This window comes from Equus przewalskii, chromosome 21 (genome assembly GCF_037783145.1).
Source record: "Equus przewalskii isolate Varuska chromosome 21, EquPr2, whole genome shotgun sequence".
Classification (NCBI taxonomy): Eukaryota; Metazoa; Chordata; class Mammalia; order Perissodactyla; family Equidae; genus Equus; species Equus przewalskii.
This window is the reverse complement of record NC_091851.1, coordinates 21473167-21498790: the sequence shown is the minus strand read 5'-3', so window position 1 is coordinate 21498790 and position 25624 is coordinate 21473167. Positions and strand designations below refer to the sequence as shown.

The 25624-nt window shown below is 54.7% G+C and overlaps 1 protein-coding gene across 1 annotated transcript in view; it reads right to left on the bottom strand.

The window, feature by feature from the left end:
- Window positions 1–25624, bottom strand: part of RSPO4 (R-spondin 4) — a 37868-nt gene that overhangs the window by 2321 nt on the left and 9923 nt on the right. Inside the window, exons 2-4 of the mRNA XM_070589021.1 lie at window positions 7636–7824; window positions 6795–6935; window positions 3365–3550 (exon numbers count right to left, since the gene is read on the bottom strand). Coding sequence (XP_070445122.1) covers window positions 3365–3550; window positions 6795–6935; window positions 7636–7824 — 516 coding nt within the window. The remainder of the gene's footprint in view (window positions 1–3364; window positions 3551–6794; window positions 6936–7635; window positions 7825–25624) is intronic.

Genomic DNA, 25624 nt, shown 5'->3' with positions numbered 1-25624 from the left:
GACAGGCAGCACAGGCCTGCAGTTCACCCAGTGCCCACTGGGCGGAGTGGATGCAAACCCCAGACCTAACTCGGAACCTTGACCCCGCTGTGACCTCTCCCGCCCCCCCCACCACGCCCCCCCAAAGCGGAGCCAGATGAGCTTCTAACACAAACACCTGATCAGCCCCATTTCTCAGATGAGATGACTGAAGCACAGAAAGGGGCCTCGCTTGCTCAGCGGCACAGCCTGGGTGGAGCTTCTTAGCATCACTTTCAAGTGACTCCCAGCTCACTTGAAAGAAAAGACCATGTCCTCCCCGTGGCCTGCAGCCCCTCCTACCCCCTCCTCCCCACTCCCCTCAGCCCCTCCTCCTCGCTCACTTTACCCCAGTCACGGGCCTCCTCATTGTCCCTCCAACACAGCCGGTCCAGCCACCTCCACACCTTTGCACAGCTGTGCCCTCCCCCTGGGATGCTCTTCCCAGGTGCCCTTTGTCACTATCATCTACAGGTGAGAAGACCAGGCATGGTTGGGAGCAGAGCTAGCCCTAAATTTCTGGTTTACAAAGTGTCTCCACACCCCAGCTGTTTTCATACATTGTTATCCCAAGGCAGCTGTGTGCCACTTGAACAAAAGAGACCCAGGCTCAGGGAGTCACTTCCCAAGGTCACAGGGCGAGGCAGTTAGAGCTGGGAGCAGGGAGGGGAGGGTGATTTTATCTCTTCAGTGTCAACTGTGTGCCTGTCTCCCCAGGAGTCAGGGCTCCCCCTCTTCAGGGCAGACTTAGGGTCATCCCCTTAGGTCATGCTGCCCACCTCTGGGGCCCCTAGTCCCATCCCTGAGCTCACAGGGGGCACTGAAGCCAGGCTCCCTCTCTAGCTCCAGGGTTGATGGTATTGGCCCTCAGGTGAGAACAGCACTGGGGAGACGGGGCGTGGGTGCTGCCTGAGCAGCCCCTGCCAACTTTGAAGGGGGGAGCATGGGGTGAGTGGCTGTGGGTCCCCATCCCTTCCCTATGCCTGCCTGATATCTGCCCATTTACCCATCCACCCACCCACCCACTTACCCACCTATCCACCCTCCCATCCACCCACCTACCTACCCACCCACTCACTAGCCCACCTATCCATCCTCCCATCCACCCACCTACCCATCCATCCTCCCATCCACCCACCTACCCATCCATCCTCCCATTCACCCACCCATCTACCCATCTACTCACCCATCCATCCTCCCATCCACCCACCTACCTACTCACCCATCTATCCTCCCATGCACCCATCCAACAAGTGTTAACTGAGCACCTTCTATGTGCCAGGCCCTGTTGTAGGCACTAGAGAGGCAGCCATGAACAAGGCAGACAGAGAGCTAGCTCTCCTGGGAGATCACATTCTAGTAAGGCAGACAGACACTAAAGAAGCAGATACAAGAATGAGCGCCATCACATCAGGAAGATGTAAGCGCTATGATGCAATGTGATGGAAAGGGCCTCTTGGTAGGGGAGGCTGGGGGAGGCCTCTCTGAGGAGGAGACGTCTGAGCTGGAACTTGGGTGAGGCAGGGAGCCCACAGGAGGGCTGTTGGGAAGGTTAAAGGAGTCGTAGTCACAAAGCATTTAGCTCCGTGCCCAGCACATGGTGAGCGCTCCGAATGTTTGCTGCTGCTGCTGCTGCTGTTATTATTATTATTATTATTATTATTATCATCTGGGGGAAGAGCTTTCCTCTCTCCATCTCTCCAGAGCCAACCACCACCAGCTCGCAGATGCCGTGAGAGGTGTGGCCACAGCACGAGGGCTGCAGCGGACTGTCTGGCTGCTTCCCTGGGTCTGGGGTCTTGGTTTCTCTGGCCCCATTTCAACCTCACCCTCTGTCCCCAGCTGCCTACTATGATTCCCAGAGGCCCCCCGTATTTGCTATCTGCACTCTCAACCCAGACACAAGGCCTTCTGAAATCAGGTATGTCCCCAGGTTCAAGGCCTGGCTCCCCATATTTGCTATCTGCACTCTCAACCCAGACACAAGGCCTTCTGAAACCAGGGATGTCCCCAGGTTCAAGGCCTGGCTCCGCCGCCTCCCAGCCGTGGGCCCTGGGTGGCCCCTCGCTCTTAAGCAGGACTTTAGATTCCTCTTTGCACACAGACCTACGTTTGAATTCCTGGTCCATACTTCCCTAGCTGTGCAACCCTTGGGCAAGTGACTCAACCTGTCTGGCCTCAATTTCCTCATCTGTAAAACGAGAATGCAGTCATGTGTTGCTTAACGACGGGCATGCGTTCTGAGAAACGTGTCGTCGGGCAATCTTGTCGTGCGAACATCACAGAGTGCACTTACACAAACCTAGACGTGGAGCCCGCTACACACCTAGGCTCTACGGCACTAATCTTATGGGACCACCATTGTATAAGTGGCCTATCATTGATTGAAATGTCATTATGCAGCACACGACTGTAATAATCCCTACCTCATGGTGTCGCTGTGCAGATTAAATGACTTAATGAATGTAGAGAATTAGCACAGTGCCCAGCACACAGCCGGTGCACAGTCAGCATGAGCTACTTCACTCTGTGTGGTGATCTTGGTTGCTACCATGAGGGGGGACCAGTGGCATTCAGTGGACAGGGATCAGAGGCTGCGTGGGACTGTCCCCACAGAGGAGTCCCCATCCCATCCAGTTCTCTAGCGGCCGGCCCCACCCTCACGTGGCTGAGAAACCTGCTTGCTCAGAGCTGAACTCCGTCTTGTGTGTGAATGCCAAGCGCTTCTGAACACTGTCCCATTCGCTGAGCATTCTGGGGCTGCCAGGGTGCTGTCAAGCAAGAGATCAGGCAGTTTCCTTGGACTTTGTTCAGAGTTGGTCGCCACTTGGGAAACTGCATTTCTGATGTCAACGCGGCTACGCATGCAAGGCCTTGACCGCGTCTATCACTCCACTGCGACCCCACTTCACGAAGTTCTCTGGTGAGGGCCTGAGCACTGCCAGAAGCCTCTTTTCTATTACAGTGAGGGTGCTATACAGATTTAAGAAACAAGGGCCTGCGCAAGAGGGCTACGTTATCTGTGAACTCCATTTCAGAGCAGCAAAGAGGGCGTTCCAAGATCCTTGTTATGAAAAGGGAGCTGGTCAGTCTGAAAGGGTGGAGAACTCCTGATGTCAAGGACAAGCTCAGTCCTCCGAATGTATCTGGTACTGACCCCAGCAAAGAAGACCCTCCTTTGAAAGGACAGCGGGGAGGGCAAAGCTTACCCCACAGGAAGGGATGGCGAATGGTGGACTGGCAGGCAGCCTGACAGGTACTATTAGTGGAGGCAGCATCCTGAGGCCGCTCAGAGTCACCCAGGGGCCCTGCCTGCTGCAGCCCCGCGTGCCTAGCTGGTGCTCACCTCCTGGGCAGGGCCGCTGGATGGAGCATTTCCTTGACTCGGACAGCACCTGGCAGGCTGCCGCCTCTTCCTGCCCGGCCCGGCTGGCCTCTCGAACCCGGGTCTCCAGGCCCCAGGCCGAGCCGCAGGTCTTCCCGTGGTACGTGCAGGGGCTCCAGCTGCCCCAGGGGCCCAGCTCACACTCCTCTGTGGGGTGGAGAGGGAAAGAGACAGACAGACAGACGGGGTCAGCTGGCACTGAGTGTCCTTCCGAACCAAGGGCAGGGTCTGAGGTTCAGTTCCCTGAGGACACCATCTCCACATGCAAGGGACTCACAAGCTACTACAAGGGGCAGAGGGGAGACAGTTAGTTCAACAGCCATTTAGGAGGGCCTGGATGCGAGCTCTCTAGTAGTCCGCCCTTATCCATGGTTTCGCTTTCCACAGTTTCAGTTCCCTGTGGTCAACTGCGGTCCAAAATATTAAATAGAAAGTTCCAAAAATAAACAGTTCATAACTTTTAAAGTGCATGCTGTTCTGAGCAGCACGATGAAATCTCGCACCGTCCCGCTCCATCCCACCTGGGACGTGAATCATCCCTTTATCCAGCGTGTCCTCGCTGTGTGTGCCAGCCGCCTGTGGGTCACTTAGCAGCTGACTCCGTTATCAGATCGACTGTGGCAGTGTCACAGTGTTTGTGTTCAAGTCACCTTTATTTTACTGAATAATGGCCCCAGGGTGCAAGAGTAGTGATGGTGGCAATTTGAATATGCCAAAGGGAAGCTGTAAAAAGCTTCCTTTAAGTGAAAAGGTAAACATTCTTGACTTAAAAAGGAAGAAAAAAAATCATATGCCCAGGTTGCTAAGCTCTATGGTAAGTTTTACTACTGTATGTTGTTATAATTGCTCTATTTTATTATTAGTTACTGTGGTTAGTCTCCCACTGTGCCTCATTTAGAAATTCATAGGTACGTATGCACAGGAGGAAACATAGTCTATCTAGGGTTCCGTACTATCCGCGGTTTCAGGCATCCACTGGGGGTCTGGGAACATAGCCCCCACGAATAAAGGGGGACCACTGTGCTAAAGCGCGCACAGGCTGCCGGGGCCCAGAAGCCAGAGTGGCCAACTGGCCTCAAAGGGGAGGGCTTCCCCGAGGAGGCGACACAGGAGCTAAAGGGAGAGAGGAGTGCATCAGACTGAGATGGAAGGACGCACATCCCAGGCCAGCGCGCAGAGCCTGGGGCCCGGTGAACCGCGATTCGGGGACGGGCAGCTGGAGCGCGGGCGGGGTGGAGGTTCCAGACGGAGGGCCAGGAGGTGAGGCTGGAAGGCCGCACGAGGGTTTTGAACCTGATCATGTGCTTTTGATCAGCCAGAAGGAGGAAGCTACACGGTGCTTTTGTGAGGAAAGCCGAAGTCCTGGACATAAAACTCCTTAGTACGTAATAATTTTAAAATATATATAAGTATATATTTTCTTTCACATTTGATTCTTTTAAGAGTTCCTGAGAGGAAGCCAGAGAATGGGGCAGCTATTAATATCCCTTTTTGCAGATTGGGACACTGAGGCTTAGAGCACGTAGGGGGCCTGCTGGGGGAACATGGGAGGGGCTCTACAATGGAACACAGCACGTGTGAGATCCCGTGGGGCCCAGTAGGCAGGTCTCCAGCCCTTAGAATGGTGGTCCTTCTGCTGGATGCATTCATTTGACAAGTAAAGACTGAGCACCTGCTGCGGGCGAGGTACCGAGGTGGGTGCTGAGATGCAGCAGGGACAACACAGACCTGGGTCTGCCTCCTACAGTCCATCATCCAGAGAAGTCAGGCTGGAAGGGCAGAGTGCTCATGCAGTCATGGGGGCTCAGGTCCCAGCCTGAGGGACCTGGAAGGCTTCCTGGAGGAGGAGCCTCTTGACCTGAGTCTTGAAGTAGGTGCAGGGAGGTTAGCCAGGCTCAGGGAGGGGCAGGAGGGAGCAGTGCTCCAGGAGGAACGAAATAACCCCAGCAAAGTCCCCAGGGTGACTCGGCCCTTGACACTAGCGTAGAACTCAGGAAGTTAGAGCATGGACTCAAATGGGGGAGGCAAAAATGATAGGGGTGGAGTGACCGGCAGCTGGGGACCGGATTGTCCACAGCCTGGGAGGGCTTCAGGGAGGACAATGGGAGTCACTGCAGGACCTCGAGCAGGGGAGACACCTGATCAGACTGTCACTTTGCAATAGTCACTCTTGCTGCTGGGATGAGAGCCAGCGTGTGCTGGAGGAAGTGAGGCCTGAGGCAGGTAGACAGGCGGGAGGCCATCCATAGTCCCAGCGATGGGCAGAGGGTGGGGAGAAAGGGATGTGGGGTGGGGTTGGGAGCTTTATTCTGCTTCATTTCCCCTGCCAAATTTCTGTCTGCCACGTGACACCCGTATTTATTCTTGTGTGTCTCTTCTGTCTTCCCACTAAAATGTCCTGTCCGTGAGGGCAGAGGTTTGTCTGTTCCGTTCACCAGCGTGTCCCCAGCTCCTAGGAAAGTGCCTGGTGCACAGCAGACGCTCCAGTAAATCTCTCTTGAGTGAATGAATGAGGATATTGGATTGGATGTCAGGAGAGGGAGAAGAGGAGTCAACAGTGATGCCCATGTCTCCAGCATGGCCACCCATGGATTGTGGAGCTGGTCATTGACAGAAGCAGCCCAGAGGAAGCACCAGGCCGGGGATGGGGAGGGAGGGGAGGAGGCATCCAGAGGGCGGGGGGGGGGGGGGGGATGCGGGCCCGCTGCTGAAGGAGCGATGAGGCTGGGGACAGCGAGTCAGGAGCCATCAGCTCTTGGGATGACCACAAACATGAGCCTAGAGAGAATGTGTGGGCAGAGATAGACAATTCAGGTGAGAACACTGGGACCAGCCTCATGATAGGACAGAGCACCAAAGAGGAGCTCACCCAGGAGTCTGAAAAGGAGCAGCAGGAAGACAGAGCAGTAATAACAACAACAGCTGACATGTAGTGAGCACCTGCTGTGTGCTAGCGACTGTGTCAAGTACTTTCAATTGTATTGACTCGTTTAGTCTCCATAACAACCCCTGCCCCCACGCATAATGAGGTGGGTTCTATGTTCTGTTGTAATCTTTTTTAACATTTGGAGAAACTGAGAGACAGAGAGCTTAAGGGACTTGCTCAGGGTCACTAATGGGTACGTTTTAGAGCTACGAACTGAACGCAGTTCTGTCTTATTCTAAAGTCAATGCTATTCTTCCGTTGTCTGCTGCCTCCCTTGGTAATAATAATGATGCCAATGTCGGGAGTAATAGTAATCATCATAACAGTGCTTCTGATGGTTCCAGGGTATTGAAGGATTCCTCTGTGTACCTGACATGACCACGTGACATTCTACCATTGTTGCTTCCAGGTCTCCTGACACCCCCCGCCAGCCCCCTGCTCCAGAGCGAGGAGGCCCCCACTCACCCTGGCACTCCCGGGTGCTCTGCTGGGCCGTGGTGCCCGGCGGGCAGGTGGGCAGACACTTCCCCTTGTACAGGTAGAACCGCCTTTTGCACTGGATGCAGAAGTCCTGGCTGAAGCAGCTCTCACACGTGGCCCCGCATTCTGTAACAGAGCCAGGGCCACGCCCGGTTAGGGGGGCTGCCCGGGTAGGGCCTCTGAGCAGCCCCAATCTCTGCAACACTGGGGTCAGGACTCAGTGTCTCCTTGAAAGCCCAGGCTTGTCCGAGGTCAACCTGGGCTGCATTCAAGGGCAACTCCGTTTCTCAATGGAACTGAGGCTCAGTGGGGCAGGTGACACATCTAAGGTAACATGGACATATGTGAATTTAACGTATTTGAATTTAAAGGTCAGGATTCCCTTTCCCATTTGAGCTGAGGCTCAGAGAGGGCGAGTGACTTGCCTGAAGTCATATAGCAGGTCTGGGCTGGGAGTGAGGACTCTGTGCTCCATTTCCATTAAGGCTCAGGAGATGATCATGATTTGTCCCAGGTCACAGGGAAAATTAGAGTTAGGACTCCTTTTCCCATTTGAGCTAAGCCCAGAGAGGGTGAGTACCATGCCCAAGGCCACACAGCAAACTAAGGTAGAGGTGAAGGTCCCCTGCCCCATTAGTGCTGAGACCAGAGAGGGCATTGACCTGCCTAGGCTTTCAGAGCCAGCCTGAAACCAAGCAAGTGTCTCAGAGTCTGGGCTCAGGCACACGCCTGCTTCCCCCGTGGCTGTGCTGGGGTGAGAGGTGGGATGTGGGCCAGAGGGGCCCAGGAGAGCAACGCGAGCACAGGACAAGGGGGAGGCACGTACTTTTGCACCTGTTGACCTCCTGGCCGCGGATGCCGAAGTAGCCGGGGGGACAGTCGTGCACACACTTGCCGTACTGACGGATGCCCTCCCGGCGGATGAACAGAAACAGCCTCTGCTGGCAGGTGGAGCAGCCGTTCTCCTCTGAGCAGATGACACAGCCTGTGCAGTTGCCCCCCTGACCAGCTCCCACTGCCAGCCAGACGGGGGTGGGGGGAGGAGAGGGAGAGAGAGATGGTCAAACAGTATGTCAGCAGCTCAGAGCATCTCACTGGGATATTAACTGAGCATGTAGCCAACCATACAAAAGACTACATTTCCCAGTTTCCCTTGCAACTAGATATGGTCATGTGACCAAAATCTGGTCAATAGGGTATAAGATAGAGCAGTGTGTGCAACTTCTGGAAAGCTGCCTTGCAGGGCAGGGGCATGCCCTTTGTCATCCGCTCACCCTTCCTGTTGGGTGGAATGTGAACATGATGCCTGGAGCACCAGCAGCTATTTTGGATTATGAGGTAGCAACTACGTGTTGAGGATGGTGGAGAAATAAGATTTAAAAAGCCTGGGTTCCTGAGGAAGGCGGAACTGCTGTAACAGCCCTGGACTCCCTGTGTGGACTGTTACATGAGAGAGAAATCAATGTCTATCTCATTGAAACCACTGTTATTTGGAGTTCTCCGTCACTAATCTTTACTAAAAAAAGTGTATTTTTGAGTGTGTGTATAGTGCATACGCATGTGGGGGTTGAGGGAGACCCTCACCCTCCTGCTGTGTTTCTGAACAATACTCCGTTCCCTGCTGTCGCCATCATCAAGGGCTCCCAACACCATCATGTACAGCATGTTGAGGGAAGGCACTTTTTGTTGCCCCAGAATTGGCAACCAGGACCGAAAGCTGGGAAGAAAGAGGTGGAAAATACCCTAGACTCTAAAGAGAGCTTCTACATAGCTCACAGGAAGTCTCTGATTAAGCTGACCACTTGGAAAGAGGGACCCGTGGGAGCCGGGAGTTGTCAGCCTGGGGAAGCCATGAGGGAGGAGGGTTGCTGTGGCCTCCCTCTGTTCTTAAACCCTCAAACCAAGTGAGGTGTGATTCAGGGGAACCCCTAACAGAGACAGGGGGTGCCTGCAAGAAGGGGTGACCAGCATCTCACACCCCGCTTGGACACGGGCTTGTGTGGCTGCCCCACAGATCTGCCTGTTCCCTCTGAGCAAAGAACAGAGCCCAGGGGCGGGAAGGGCAGAGCTGAGAGGGGAGGCAGCGGTCCGAGAACCTGCACATCCTTCACGGCAGGCCTGGGGGGCTCCCGGTGGCAAGGCCCCTGGAAGAAGCAGGCTTAAGTGCTGTTGCTGCTGCCTCGCCTAAAAGCCTGGCTGCTGGCATGTGCCCCTGCAGCAGGGTAGACCGCCGGGGGTAGGAGCTGGGGAGAGTCAGAAAGTGACCAAGTGTCCTTAAGGGACAGAAAAGGACCGAGCGGCCTCGTAGAGGCAGCGCTTGGGGAAATGGGAAACTGTTTCATGTTTAGACCCCATCAAGGTCAGACTGGTTAATAAATCGGTTACACACTGGGGCTCCCTTGACCTCATGGCCACCCAGTAGGGGATGTTCTTGGCTCTCTGGCTGCCAGCCCCTCCCCCATTCTTATTGGTGCCCCAGCTTCCTTTTCAGAGGAACTCCCCATTGCAGGAGGCCCTGTTGAAGGGCAAATCCCGGTGCCCGCTCCCTGGAACAGAAACCAAGGAGGAACCACCCTTCTTCGTTTTGACAGTTGGTGAGCGTTGATGGAAACCTGGCCAATCAGACAGACACTCCAGTCACCCCGAGTCCTGGGAGTGGGACACAAAGAGCGAGGGGACACGTGGGGACAAGGTTCATGGTGGAGGCAGAGCTGACTCTGCTTCATCCAGCCTGGGTCCTTTCTGTCTCCCCTTCCTCCCTCCCTCCCGCTCTGGGATGGGTACTGCCGTTTCCCCAAGCCGGATCTCGTGCCACCTGGATTCTGTGAGCCCCTACATCCTGCTGATAACTCCCACTGCTGTTGCTTACACCCGAGAACCCGAGTGGTCCAGCGGCTCATATGGAGGTACACAGTAACTAATTTTTACCCTGGGATCCTGCCCCCAGGCAGCAATCAAGGGTGGCAAGGCCTCATTGCCCCTGGGAAGAGAAACTGGCACAGGAGAGCAGAGTAAAGATTTGTGTGTTTCCAAAGCAGTAGCCCTGGCAGGGACCTGAGCACGGAGAGAAAGCGTGAAATCATAAGAGGGATTCCCAGGGCCAGAGAGAGAGCATCAACTGAGAAGTGAACAGAGCCCTGGCTTCCCAAACGACTGGCGAAAAATTTAAATTCTAATGATATCAAGGGCTGGCAAGGATGAGAGAAAAGTTTCACTTCCAATAGGAGTGTAAACTTTGGAGAAAAATCTAGCAGCATCCAGCAAATTTGAGGATGTGCCTTTTCTAAATGTAGCGATTTGGCTTCTGGTATAAACCCTAGAGCGGCAGTGCTCAAACTCTAGCACGAATCAGCATCTCCTAGGAGACTCATTACAATGCAGGTCGCTGGGCTCCACCCGCGAGTCTGATTCACTGGGTCTGGGGTGGGGCCTAATAATTTGCATTTCTGACAGGTTTCCAGGTGATGCTGATGCTGCCGCTCCAGGACCACACTCTCAGAACCACTGGCTTAGAGAAACTCTTGTGTATGTGCATAAAGAGACAGGTATGAAGATGTTTATTGCAGCATTATTTAATAGCAAACAATTGACAAAACCTAACTGTCTATCAAAAGTATAAACACACAGTAGTCTAGTCACACACCACAGCCATAGTCCGCTTATAGGACCCAGCCGAGCCAAATGGCTGAGGGAACGTTACAGTCGCCATTGTGGATACATTTCAAAGACAACGCTGACAGCAAAAGGCAAACTGCACAATGAATCATATGGTAAGAAGCCATTTATAGCAAGTCTGTAAAACAATATTCTGTAATATTTATGATACATAAATTTGCATGAAGAGTAAAAGACATAAAAGGGACTGATAAACACTGAATTCAGGATGGTGGCACCTCTGAGGTGAGAAGTGGAGAAAGGGATTCAGGAAGAAGTCTGAGGACTTCACTTGTATCTGTGATATTTAATTTCTTAAAGTCTGAAGCAAATAACGGAAACGGTAAGATTTGATAAAGGTGGCTGGCAGGTACACAAATGTTCATTGTATTATCTTTTTATTCTTGCCTGTAGGCTTAAAATATTTCGCAGTAAAAATACTTTTAAAGAAATAGTTGAGCCTCTATTGTGTCCTGGGGGGAGAGCGAGAGGGAGGGGACCTCATTTTTTCCATGCCTTCTCCCTGCAACGCCCAGCCTCAAGCCGAGGTCTTGGGTAGGAGAAGTTGACAGAAATTCTGAGAGCAGTGGAGACCTGCGCCCCTGAGCACTATGCTAGTCATCCCCGTGTCCATTCTCCACCTCCTCCTCCTCCAATTAGTAATGGAACCCTAATTTTTAGCGGAATGCTGGTCCGAAAGTAAAGACTACATTTCCCAGGCTCCTTTGCAACTGAATGTGGTCATGTGTATAAGTTCTGGCCAATGGGCTTTAAGTGGGTGTGTCCTGTGCTACCCCCAAGAAGCGCCTCTTCCTCCCGCCTGCGGGAGTGCGGGCTGGACAGCTGGAGCCGTGGCAGGTCAGATGGCGGAGGGAACTGGCACAGACACCGTGGCGCGGCCGTGCTAACCCAGGACTGTCTTCCTAGACGGTTTTATAGGAGCGGGAGGAAAGTGTGCCCCGTGTTTAGGCCACCAGGCCGTTCTGACAGATACCGAGGACTACACGATAATGACCGAGGCGGTCGGGTCTTCGGCCGCGCAGGTGAGGTCAGTGGAGACCCGCGTACCCGCGTCAGCGCCTCGGCACTATTAAGCCCACTGGACCTGAGATGCGACCCCCAAAAAAGGGCAAGGGGAGCCTCCCGTGGCTCGAAGTGACCTCTGCCACCTGGCAGAGTAGGAGTTCAAATTAGAAATGATGCTCAGTTACAGAAAAACAAAGTGGTGCAGACTGAGACTCACACCCCAACGTGGGTGTCGTTGCCCGTTTTGCAGCTGAGAAACAGAGGCCCAAAGAGGTGAGATGACATGCCCAGGGTCCTGCAGAATCAGTGGGGGCAGGCACCCACGTCAGCTGGCCCCACACTGCCCTCTTGGAGCATTTGTTCAGGATCTTCTCCGTGTCAGGCACAACAGGGGCCACCGGCGTGAGCCACACACGGTCCCTGCGTTACCGCACCTCACAGCCTGGTGGCAGGGCCAAAGCCCGCAGAAGTGACTGACAGCAACACAAACGGACACAAAGCAAAACTCTTACTGACCACTGTCTCTCGGAAGAGCCTGACCCCTGCAGTTTCACTGGGGACCCCGAGGCCAGAAGGGGTGGAGCCTGGCCCAAATCAGGCAGCCAAACAGCAGAGAAGCCCCAATTAGAGCTACAGCACTATTTGTAGAGTGATATTTCCCCGTGCTGAAGACAAAGGAACCCGACGAGGACCTTCCTCTGACCTCGGCAGGTGGTGTGGGTGTGTGTGTGTGTGTGTGTGTGTGTGTGTGTGTGTGTGCACAGAAGCGCGCGCACAAGAGTGGAATGTCAACTAGCGTCTTTCAACCCCAGGTCTCCGCAGAGAGGCGACTCTGCCTCCCGCATCCTTGGTGCTGACAGTTGCTAGCGCGCCCTCTAGTGCCTCTATGTTGTAATTGCACTTCTTACTTTGAATCCTGATGGTCTCACTCTGGCTTTTCATCACAACATCTCTATAACTCGTTAGAAAGAGCAACGCGATTTCCAACCCCTCCCCAAGGTCACGAGTGTACCACGAGGTCCTGAATGCTAATTTTATGAATAATAAATGATGACAACTAGAGTTTGTACAATCCTGCTTTGCAAAGATCCAAACTTAATGATTCTTAAACTTGGCTGTGCATCAGAATCCCCAGGCAAGCTTGTAAAGTGTCTGGTTTGGGCCCAGGAATGTGCATTTTAACAAGTCCAGCATCAGTGTAATAGGCATATTGGAAGTGTCTCCCCTGCTTACAATTTCCTTTCCCTGAGAACCAGACTCAGACAGCATGCTTGTCCTCCATGACCCTGTCCCCCGGCCAACGGGGGGCAGACTGCACCAGGGGCCGACAGCTCATCCAGGCTGAGCCAATTAGACTGTCTGTCTTGACAATTTTGACTCCAGGCCAACAGAGAATGGTCTGGGCTGGCCTCTTGACCTAAGGACATTTGCAGGCGGGCAGGGTGGTCTGTTCTGGTGCACATGTGTGAGAAGCGAGTGGGAACTGGCATCCGTGGTCCCCCTCTTTGCCAACAGAGGCCCCTCTGCGCTCTCTGACTTTGAGGTTCATGTGGGGCCACCTCCACCCAGAGGCACTCAGCCTGGGCCTGGCCAGTCAGCACCAGGGCCCCTTGACTGCGGGGGCTGGTTCAGACACAGGCACGTGTCTCAACAAGAGCAAGTCTTAGGATTTTTGGTGGGGTGGTCAATGGGTGTGTGTGTGTGTGTGTTTTCTTTTGTGCTTTATTTGGATTTGGAAAGATGTAGACCAGAGCTGCTGGGCACCACATGAGGGAAGAGTGTCCCTAGAATGGAGGCCACACTGGCAGCAGAGCCCAGAGATTGTCTGAGCACCTGGATCCACCCCTGGGGGTGTCCATAAATTCTCTTCTTTTCTCACACCACTTTGTGTTAGGTTTTCCGTCACTTGCAACTGAAGACTCCTGACTAATACAGGAGCAGAGAGAGAAGAAGAAACGGTCAGACGCAGACAGAACAGCAACCAGAAACCCCGTGGGCCCCAAAGGACAGAAGTTCTGACCATCTTCTAATCCAGTCCCCCCAAGGCTTGGCTCACCTCACAGCTCCAAAGAAAGTCACTTTTTCACTTCAGCTGGCTCTCCTCCGGTCAACTTACAATCTAAATGACGTAGCTCACTAGATGGGACACAGATCATGGTGGGGCTCTGCTTCAGCAAGGACGAGGGCCCTGAAGCACCACCCACCCAGCCCGGCCAACGTGGCACCCAAAGGGGCTCTGGGATTCTAGGGAGCACACTTTGAAAACCCCTGGGTCCTTTTACACCTCAACTGGGTCCTGGCCTTCCTCGCTGCCCCCTCCCAGCTCAGATTCTAAATGAAAGCGTTTGAGCTCTAATTGCACCCTCCTCGAGTTTCCTGGGGGCATCAGAGGGGATGGCACCTCATGTGATTCCCCTTAGCAACTGTCTCCCATAATCGAGACCACTCTCGCTAGTCAAAATACCAGTCAGCCCAAAATGTATGGCTTTGCGTTGCTCCAGCAGCTGGGGGGAGGGGGCCTTGGAATGACATCACTTCATTTTTCCCCAAGCGCCCAGGGGATGAGCTGAGAGCTAGATGTCCATTTTATGGAGAATGACAGTGGAATTTATCACACCAGGCTTGGCAGTTTACAAAGGGATGCAGGCTTAAAACAACTCTGAACGCTTGCATTAGCCCAGGGTTAAGTGATCCATCCATCCATCCATCCATTCATCCATCCATTGAACAGATAGTTACTGAGCCCCTACCCTGTGTCCGATCCAGCACCAGGGGCTTGATGGTTATGAGCTTTTAGGGGGCTGGCTGTGTGATCATGGGAAAAGCACTTGAATTCTCTGAGCCCCAGTCATTCTGGCTGGAAAAGGGGGTAATAAAGCTTATCCTGCAGGGTTGTTGTGTTTAAAGGAGATGGTACATGGTGATCTCTTAGCTTAGAGCCCAAAACACAGCAGATTCCCGAAAAACTGGAGCTGTTGTTATTATACGAAGCAGATGACATGTTTTCTGCTGTCAAAAATCTAAGGACATGTGTTATGGACAGGTACCCAGGTTCAAATCCTGCCCCCACCACTCACTGAGTGAGCTTGGACAAGCACCCTCATCTCTATGGGCCTCAGTTTCCCCATCTGAAAAATTGGGGGAGCAATTCCTACCTCTGTGGGCCTTGTTATGAGGTCTGTGCAGACAAACCAGCAAGTGCCTGGCACATAGTAGGTGCTTCTCCATACACATTCCTTCCTTTCCTGTTCCCTCACCGTCACGAGACACGGTGGCATTGTCAATCCACATTTGGACCCCCCTCCCCTTTCACAGGGGAACACACAGAGGCCAGAGGTGCTAGTGGCCAGCAGGGCCCAGGAGATGGTCTTTCTCCCTCTGGAAGGTGACAAGCTCAGGGCAGAGACGAGGGGACAGCTTGGGTCTCTGGTGAAGGGCAGGTTTATTCTTTCTGCTGGGGTCAGGAAATGACCTGTGCTCAGGGTGACCCCCATCCTGAGAACAGCCCTGAGCCCCTCGTTGTGGCAGGAGTCCATGGCTCAGCGTATGCCCGTGGGCTCTCGCTTTTCTCCATCTGGGGATGTGGATTGGATGTAGGGTCCTCTCTGCAATATCACGCCTCCTACCACCTTCGCTCTGCAGAGCTTTCCTCGAGGGGGCCAGAGGCACAGGGTGACGACATCTAGGACCCTGAACGTTACACGTCCTCCCAGACAGGTCCCCTCCTCGGCAGCCCACAGCAAGTCTGCCACTGAAACATCCTCAACACCCGATTCAAGAACGTCAGCCCCACACTTAAAGAAAACTAATTTGGATAGATTGCCAACATTTAAAAAGTCAGATTTCACATAAAAAGCTGGAAATTAGGTTTCTCTGGAAAAAGCCATGCTCTCTGCCAACACCGGGTCTGCAATCTTGCAAGGCAATAATTGGTTGGATACAGAGATGGGGCACAGGCTCTCCAGTTTGCTGCAGTCCCCACCACTCCTTAATATTATCCCTGACACTGAGGACAAAGGTCGGCTGTCCTGTACCATCCTTGAGCTGCTGCTTCTCTAACCCCCCTTCACTCACTCACATTAGAAGACAACGTAAAGCGGGGGTTCTCAAACGTGGACATGTGGCAGCGTCACCAGGAGCGCTTGTTAAAGCACAGATGGCTGGGGCCCACCCCAGAGTGGCTGATTCAGTAGGTCTGGGCGGGGCCTGAGAATCTGCATTGCTAACGGGTTCCCAGGGGTTGGGGATGCTGCTGGTCCTGGGACCACACTTTAAGAGTGGAGTCGGGTTAAGAGCCAGACTGCTGGGGTTCAAACCCCGCTCCGCCCCTTACCCTTGCCCATGTGACCTTGAACCAGTACCTTAACCTCTCTGTGCTTCAGTTTTTCCATCTATCAAACAGGAATCATAGAGGCTAACCTCACGGAAGCTCGAGGCCCTGAGCAGGGTCTCAGTAATGTGACTGTCACCATCTGCCATGCCTCCCTGGGCACTTGTGATTTTGGCCTTGCTTTGGCAATTAGTGCAGAACTTTTTATTTTGATGTCAACATTTTTGGGGTAGAGTTTCTTCATAATTGGGGTGTGCCCAGGGAAGTGTGTCTTGCATGAGAACATCGTGTGTCACGGTGGACTAAGGATTTAACACAGCTGTCCTGAAGGACTCCCCGGAGGTGAGAAGGATGGGGAAGGAGAGAAAGAGACCACTGTCCCCTGCTCCAAGGCAGTGCCACCTGAGGTGGGCCAGGCCCTGCCCCGGGCCCTGCTCTGTCCTTGGGAAGGATCCAGAACCATGTAGGAGGGCCGCGTGCAGAGAGCACTTGGCAGTGCCCCCTCGGATCCCTGGCTGGCCGTGGGGAACGCATGTCACCGATGAACAAGGGAAATAAACGACTCTTGGGCTCCCGCCTGCCCGCTGAGGCCACCACATACGGGAGGCAGCCACTGCCACTGGAGGCTGGCTCAGAGGAGCCCAGGGCACATTCCTGCCTGGGGGGCAGATGGCACCATCCCCAGCAAGGCGGGGGCGCCCTGGAGATGACTCCTGGCTTGGAGACTCCCCAGGGGTGCGGGGCTAGAGGTCTCCATCCCACTGGACCCTTCTCAGTACCCCGGGGGGACCTAGAGGGCTTCACGCGCAGCGGAACATTGAGGTGATCTTGGCTTTCGGGCCTCATGAACTAGCACTCCCTGGCTGGGGGATCTTAGGCAAGTGGCTTCACTACTCTGAATCTCAGTCTCCTCTTCTGCAAAATGGGGACAATGTTTGTAACCACCTCCCAGGCACTTGTGAGGATGACGTGAGCTCATCCATTGAAAGTGCTTCGCACAGCTCACAGCAGATGAACGGGCACATTTTATTACCTGATTCACGGGAGGTGCATGGGAGTCCCCCCGAGGTGCTCCCTTGAGGGCTTGGACCCAGTTTGACTTGTTCTCCTTCAAATTTCTGTCGCCTTGCACATTGTGGGTGCCCACTAACTATTTCTTAAATGAGTGAATGGCTGATGGATTGATAAACGTTCTCAGAACTGTTCCCAGGGAACCTGCAGCCTAGCGGGAGGACCAGGCTCAGACGTTGCAATGAAAGCTGATGATGTCCGCCCAGCGGGGCTCAGAGCCGAGTGAAGGCCCAGGCAGGCGGGCGCTGGGCTCAGAGACGGGAGTCATCAGATGCCGGGGCAGAGCTGGACTAGTTTGTGTGGGAGGAGGAAAGCTCTGTAAGAGATGGGAGGGCAAGGCCGTGGGTGAGTGAGCGGTGGGGAGGGAGCTTGTGCAAGGAGCACAAAGCAAATCTCCGTGAAGGCACCCACGCAGCACCCCCGAGGGGTTCATGGATGAGACCCTCCAAATGCAGTAACAGTCTGCATCCCACATGGACACTGTTCAGCCCGTGCCCTCCAAGCCTGCCTCTCCTGTCGCCTCAGTCCACAGCTGTTCCTCTCACGGCAAAACCCTTGCAGTCACCCTGCCTCTTCCTTTCCCTCATTCCCACCTGCAATCGCTTAGAAACCGATCAGTTCCACCTCTGAAATAAGTCCAGGATCCAACCACTTCACTGTGATGCTGTCACCTGCCCCCTCTAGCCCGCCCCCTCCCATCTACGGCCACCAGCACCCTGCAAAGACCTAGAGGCTCCACGTCCCCCGGCCCTGCTCCTTCACTCACACGTTCTGCCCACTCCCTCCAATCGCCCTGCTCCAGCCACAATGTCCTGGCCTAGCTGTGCCTCAGACATGCCGAGACCACTGCCACCTCAGGGCCTTTGCACTTGCTCTGCCCTCTGCTGGGAATGCACCCCCCCCCATTCCTCCACAAGGCTCACCCCCTCAGACCTCTGCTGGAATGTCCCCTCCCTTGTGAGACCCTCTAACCACCCGACCTGAAGTAGCACCCACTCCCCTGCCCCTCTCACCCCGCTTTGTTCCTCTTCATTTGTCCCCACCTGCTATGTGATATATTTGCTTGTTTGAGGTTTTGGTGTCTCTTTCCCACCATGGAGAGGTGAGCTCCAGGAGGGTGGGAACACACCCCAGCACCCTGCACACACTGCTCAGCACCTGGCTTTGCTCCCTGAAATGATCCTGGTGAGTGTCGCACGTCGCTGCCTCATTCTTTTTATAGCTGCTTACCATTCCATGTAGAGATGCCGCCAAATTCATTTAGGTGCGTCATCACACCCGCTTCAGAGAGGGGGGCGCTGAGGTCGAGGCAGGGGTGCTGCTTGCCCCAGGCCGCCGAGTCAGAGGTGCAGGGGACAGGCAGACCCAGGCCGTGGGACTGCAGAACCTGGAGGCTTCATCCTGAGGCCACACTGCCTCCCAGCTGCCAGCACATCCTAGCCTCCCCTAACCCTCCACCCAGAATACCCGGCCTTGCTATGTTCCCAGCGCTGCGCCAAGGCCCTGCCTCCTTCAATGTCCATTTGGCCCTGACTGAGACAGGAAATTGACCAAACAGTGGCAGTACAGGTTGACCCAGGACTGACCCACCCATCTCTCTCTCGGCCCATCTCCCCTCTCCCCCAGCAGACATGCAGTGGATCAGCACGCGCGTTCAGTCCCTGATGAAATGCCCGTGTCCCTGTCCTTCAGGTCCCTCCAGACTCCGCATGAGTGATGCTCTTCCACCCGGCATGGGCTTGGGGAGGTGGGGCCTGGAGGCGGGTGCGGGAGCCAGGGTTCACACCCACACCTGTTGTTTCCCAGCCAGTGGTGACCCTGGGCTTTCAATCCACAGCAGAATCACCAGGTTGCTCACAAACGGCAGAGGGGCTGCCACCTCTCATATACATTGCTGGCTTCACGCTGACAGCGGGGAGCCCAGTGTCGCGTGCAGGAACTCGTGTGATGCCCAAAACGCGCCCTGCCAGGGCTCCTAAACTGTAATGTGCGCACAAAGTGCCCTGGGATCTTGGGTTCGAACATAGATTTTGATCCTAAAAGTCTGATGCCTCAGCCTGAGTTTCTGCCTGTCTCCGAAGCTCCCTGGGGGACGCTGGTGGCACTGGCCCCAGACCTCAATTAAGAAGCACAGAGAGGGGCTGGCCCCATGGTCCAGTGGTTGAGTTCGTGCACTCTGCTTAGGTGGCCTAGAGTTTCGCCGGTTCGAGTCCTGGGTGTGGACATGGCACCGCTCGTCAGACCATGCTGAGGCAGCATTCCATATGCCACAACTAGAAGGACCCACAACTAAAAATACACAACTATGTACCAGGGGGCTTTGGGAGAAAAAGCAGAAAAAAAAAAAGATTGGCAACAGTTGTTAGCTCAGGTGCCAATCTTTAAAAAAAAAAGCTACGAGGTGGTGCTGTCATCACTGCTCATTTTACAGGTGAGGGAACTAAGGCTCGAAGGCTAATGAATGTAAGTGGCAGAGAGTGATAGGGTCCCCAAACTCATGATGCCTGGTGACGGATGAGAGGTGGGGTGACATTAGGAAGGGGCAACGTGATTCCTCTTACCACTCATAGGAGGGGTATTTTCCCAAGTGGCCCAAGTTGGGGACAGTCCCTGCCAAGCTCAGCATGGCAGGAAGGGGAGGGGCTGGGTTCATGTGTGCCTGAGCATGTGTGTGCCTCTGGGACAGTGGGGGGCGGGGGGGTGACAGTCTGGCGGCTGACAGATGAGACCCACATCAAAAGGATCCTAGTGCCTGGAGGGTGAAGCGTGGGGAAGGCCTTGCCCTGTGCTGCCCCTGCCTGGCCTCCTGCTAGGCGGGCAGGGGGACACAGTCCCGAGCAGGCTGCTTGTGCCCAGCATCCCTCCCCAGCCAGCCCAAATCTCTGCCTTCTCCATCCCCTAACCACCCACCCAGACCCACCAGATGCGTCCCGCCCTCCAATAGCTCCTCATTAAGAGCAGACACATTTGTGTTCCCGGTGGGAGCCCTGGGGATGCTGAGCAGCCCAGCGCAGCCACCAGTGACCTTCAGAAAAATCACAGTTTTTTAAAGAAAGGATTGTTACTGGATTCCTCATCATTTGGCAGGCTGCCCCGCCGGAGGAGCAGCCGGCCGAGACCGGGACGAGGGGAGGCAGTCTAACCCTCCCGCCGGCTTCTCCGGGATCCTGCTCCCCAGAGCTCGGCACCCTGTCATCCGTGAACACAGAACTGTCACCAAGCTGCCCCGAGTGTGAAGCCGTCACGAAATCAATGGGCCTGTGGAATTGTCACAAGGCTGTCTTGTGTGTGGAAGTTTCATAAAGTTGTCAAGAATGTGAAATGGCGTAAGAAATCGTCTTCAATCGTCCCATATGGAAAACGGCCAGGAAATCGTCAGGTCTCTGTGGCTGCCACTCTTTTGAGAACACATCCAGAGGACGGTTCCTTTTCTTTTCTGGTTATAGGGACAGGTTTGCTGTGTGTGTGGCCTTCAACGAGCTGCTGAAATACTCTGTGCCTCAGTTTCCTCTTCTGTACCTACCTCAGAGGGCTATTTTGAGGATCAAATGCATTATGCTCAAAACAGTGCCCGGCACACAGTAGGTCCTCAGGAGTTCTCACCACCGCCCTCCCATACACACAACTAGAATGGAATCTCCTGAGGCAGGGCTGATTCTGGCTTGCTCATGGCTATGGCCCCATTACCTGGCAGAGTAAGTGCCTGGTGCACAGTAGCTGCTCAATGAGCACTTGTGGGCTGGGGAGTGGACTCAGGTTCTGGCTCCTTCCAGTTCCAGCACTGTCCCACAGTGGGGAGGTCTGGCTGTGTGACCTTAGGCAGGTCTCTTGCACAGAGAAGGGAAGTAAGTTGTCCAGGACCACACAGCTGGTAAGTGGCAAGTTGGGATTTAAAGCTAGGCAGTCTTAGTAACTAGGAGTTATTAAGTATTGGGGAGAACATAACCTAGCCCATGTCCACTGGGGCGAGGGGAGAAGGAACGAGAGATGCAGCAGGGGCCGTCAGGCCTGGGGGAGCCTGCACTGCCACTTGGTACTTCTCTGCCCTGGTCAAGGGGACACTGAAGGAGGCACTCAAGCTTGGTCCAAGCTGCAGATTCCCAACCCAAAGGGGCAAGAGGCTGGGGGCCCATGGGGTAGTGAGGGAGCTGGGACGATCAGATGGAGCCCACGCTCCTCCGCAGTAAATCACGCTTGCGCCATAATCAGGGCACCTGCCACACCTGGAGGGAGGGCGTGGAGGGAGGAGGGGGACGTTCAGCCCCACCCCCCTTCCCGCGGCTCACTGGTGACAGGCCCACGTTTTCCCAGCGCTGGGAGTCATGAGGCCACAGCAGCATCAGAGAAGTAAGAGACTGCTGTCCCTGTCCCCATCCCTTCTTCTGCTCCCAACACACAGGGGAAGGAGGGAGAGAGTACGACACATCTCCCCACACGGCAGATCAGTGGAGTCAGGAGCCACGTCGGCAACGTGGAGGGAGAGAGCTTGAATTAGCCCTATGTTTTCACAATGATTTATTAATTGTAAAGAGCATTGGGCTGGTCTCTTGGATACCAGAAAGCTCAGAGATCTGCCCAAAGTTACTAAGGATCGGGTTTCAGAGCTATAACAGAGAAATAGAAGGAAAAAACCACCTGTCATGTTTGTAACCCTCTGCTGCACATGTTCAGTCTGATCACTAAGCCAGTTACACACAAAGCTGGCCAAGGACCGCCATCCTTAATATACTAAGAGCTCCTAAGGAATCAATAAGAAAACCAGGAAGAACCCGAGGCGGGAAAATGGGCAAAGACATTACAGGTAATTCAAAGAAGAAAGACAAATGGCCCTGTAACCACAGGAAGAGCTGTTCCACCTCACCAATAATTCTCAAAATGAAGTTTAAAACAGGAAAGAAATATTCCTTGTGACTAGACAGGCAAACTGTGAAAGACTGACACCCAGAGTTCCACTTTTGAGAAGGGAATTTGGGCAGTGTCTATTGAAATTTAGACTCTGTAGCATGGGGGTAGTGACGTCATTTTAGAGATGATGTCCTGAGGCTCAGAGAGGGGCAGGCACTTGTTCAGAGCCACACAGGGGGTCACTGGAGGGCACGACTGGAACCCCGGGCTCTGGATGGGTGCCTCTGGCTCTTCATCTCTGGCCAGCTGGTCCTCTCCACCTGGCCATGTGCACAGCCTGGGCTCTGGCCCCTGAACGGAGAGGCCAGGGCTGTTCTACCCATTGCTGCACCTGCTCTGGGCTCAGGACGGCTGGGGCCTTGCTGTTCCAAATGACTCGTGTCCTGTCATTGCCCCTTGCCCACCACAGCCAAGGCTTCCCCTCAGTCCTGCTCACCTGGGGTGGAGTGTAGTGGTGGGAACGCAAGGTTAGGGTCAGACAAACCTGCTCTCCATCCCAGATCCACACTTGACTCCCTGGACAGTCCTTTATCCTCAGTTTGCTCACATGTCAGACAGAGACAATCACCCACTCCCTGGAGAGCCTGTTCCTTCCACGGAGACTTATGGAGGGCCTACTATGTGCCAGACCCCGCTCTCGCACTGTGGACACTTCGGCGAATAAGACAGTCCTCCCCCTCAGAAAGTCTGCATCCCGAAGGAGAGAGAGATTGCTTGACATAGAGGCAGGGAATGAATGAAAGCGAACAGTGAGGGGAGGAGGGCCTGGGCCGCCAAGAAAGGCCCGGCTGAGACGTGCAAGCAGGGACCAAGGTCCAGAGGCCGGAAGGAGCTTGATGCGTAGGAGCCCAGTGAGGCCAGAGTGCAGCGACCAAAGGACAGCGGTTGGCGTTGAGGTCAGAAGGATGGACGGGATCAGACCCGCGTGTGCGGGCTCAGAAGGAGTCTGAATGGTGCTGGATTTTCCTGGAAACAAGACGGGGACAGGCCAAGGAGTGTCCCCACTTGGAAGCTCCCTCTGGTGGTCAGGGAAATGGACGGTAGAGGGTGGGAGCGGGAGCCGGGAGCCCAGGTCAAGGCCTGTGCTCATCCAGGTGGTCTGGATGAGGCTGGTGGCTGTGAGCAGCAGGGAGGGAGGATGGACAAGCTTTGCACATGGGTTATTCTGAGAATTAAAAGGCAAACAGCTTAGTCTGCAGTGTAGCATGTGGTTGGTGCTTAGCAGATCTGTTCCTGCCCTCAGCTCTAAAGAGAGCTAACTGGAGAATCCATGACTGTGTCTGCCCCACAGCCTCCCTTGTAAATGCCCCAATGGCTTTTACTTCTCCCGTCATCAGTTCAGGTCCTGCGCCCTTGACCTGCTATTGCTGTTGACTTTCACAGACTGCTGGGATGAGAGACCTGTTCTGGTTGTTTTTTTGTTTTGTTTTGTTTTGGGGTTTTTCTTGGTGAGGAAGATTGGCCTTGAGCAAATATCCATTACCAACCTTCCTCTTTTTACTTGAGGAAGACTGGCCCTGAGCTAACATCTGTGCCCATCTTCCTCTATTTTGTACGTGGGATGCCCCCATAGCGTGGCTTAATGAGTTGTGTGTAGGTCTGCACCTGGGATCCGAACCTGTGAACCCTGGGCCGTCAAAATGGAGCGCACAAACATAACCACTACACCACTAGGCGTGCCCCCTCTGGTTGTTTTAAGCAGCTTTGCAGTTCAGTTGCGCCCCCTGCATCTGCCGCCCACCCTGCCCCCAAGCTGGGGAGCAACCCGAGGTCCTGACTGGGTGGCTCCCTAAGTCACTCAAAGCTGAGAACAGGTGGTGAGTCACAGTGACATCTGTCCAGGCCAGGCCCCCAGACCAACTGTGCAGCCCCAGGAAATGGGGAGATGGGAGGCCGGGCAGGCGGGAGCCCAGGTCACACAATGGGGTTTGAATCCCAGCGCTGCCACCTTGGCCCTGGGAGACCCTTTGAACTCTCTGAGCCTCATCTGCCAAATAGGAATGATGCTCTCCGAGGGTGCCTGGAGGGCAGAGGGAGGTAGTGACCCACAGGGCACCTGGCTGCGGGCCCGGCTCATATGCCAAGTACTCACCAAGTGGGACCCAGCTGTATCCTATATGCTGCCCTGGGTTTAGCTCGCCAGTTCCTGGCACAGAGAAAAAGACCCGTGGCTTCAGAGCCCCAGCCTGGCTTCCCACCCAGACTCTGAGGGCTGTGGGGACCTGGGCAAGTGACGTCACGCATCTGGGCCCTACTTTCCTCTTCAGTAAAATGGCTCCAGTCTCCTAAGGTTGTGGGGAATGCACACCAAACACCTGGCACATAGTAGGTGCTCAATAAACGGTGTGATGCCAGTGGGAGGAGCTGGATGGAAGACGGGGAGACAGGCACAGTGTGTGCTGGGGGTGGCAGGAGCACAGGGAGGTGGGGGCTTTGGCCATCTCAGCTTGACCTTGGAAACCTCTCGTCGCCCTCGGGCACTGTCGCCACCAAACAGAAATCCAGGTGATCGGAGAGACCTGGGCTCACACGGGCCTGGAAAGTCTGCACCACTGTCAGCGGGTCTCAGTTTCCTCATCTGCAAAATGGGAACCATAATCCTTCTGGCCCAGTTAAAACCAGCCGGAACCGAGCTGAGCAGCTGCAGCGGGAGATGCTGTTCTCTGTGAGTTCTGGCACATCCTCTGAGGGGCCAGGACTGCAAATGGGCAGAACCAGCCTAACGTTGCTGTGTGTCTGCACCTGTAGGACCCTGTGCTACCCGGGTCCTCGTGTTAAATCATTTCAAACCCACCACAGCCCTGCAAAGCTGGGGCTACACCTACCCCATTTTCATGGATGAGAAAACTGAGGCTCAGAGAGGTGAAGTGGTTGACCCAAGAACTCACAGCGAGGAGTCACGTGGGATGCAAACCGGACACCCAGCTCCTAACTGCTGGGGGCCGCACCACCCTGGTGACCTGTCGGCCCCTCCCTGCTGACTCCTGCCTGGTGGCTCTCCAAAATCAAAGAAGTGCCATGGAAAGCTATACATCTCTCGGGGCCCAAGGTCCACCAGAGAGGGGCCCCAGGCTGTTTGCAGGGACAGACAGGAGTCACTCTCTGTGACATCAGTGGGCCAAAGTGGAAGGAGAGAGGCACAGCTCAGCCACCTTCAGCCTGGAACTCTCTGCACTGCAGGAGGGAGCCGTTCAGACTCCCCAGACCTTCACTAAAGTGGGTTTATGCACAAACGTCCTGAGCCCCTGTTTCCTTTTCCTTCTTTTGCGGGGGCGGGGAGGATCCTTGATGCGAGAGAATAAGACGACCCACAAACAAGGGATGCAGCCAAAGCAGCCCTGGGAGAATGGCCGCGGTTGGCTGGGGATGCCCAGCCTGCGCGGAGGACTTCAAGCCTGGCGGGGACCGGTCAAGCCCGCCTCACCTGTCTCCAGGGGCAGGGGTCTCCCGCTGACGGCTCTGACTCTAACATTGAGACCCCCTCTGTTGGCCTGCCGCCTCCATCAGTCTGGGGCCCCCAGGGACAGGGGCCGGCTGACAGCAGGCATTGAACACTTGTGCAGACTGGGACTCGGTGACCCAGGGGACCATCAGGAAGGAGGCGAGCAGAGAAGCGTCCCCCACATTTGTGAGCGCCAGGAGTGACCTCAGGAAGGGTGTGTCGCTGTGTCAGGACTTTGCCCCAAGGAAGAATCTCTCACGGGAAGCCGGGTCCGTCAAGGAAGAGAGAACCAGGGGCTCACACACGACCTTCTGATGAGCCCTTCTTATAAAGACATTTTATCAGATCACAGAGCCCAGACCATCAGGCAGAAGGACCCCCGAAACC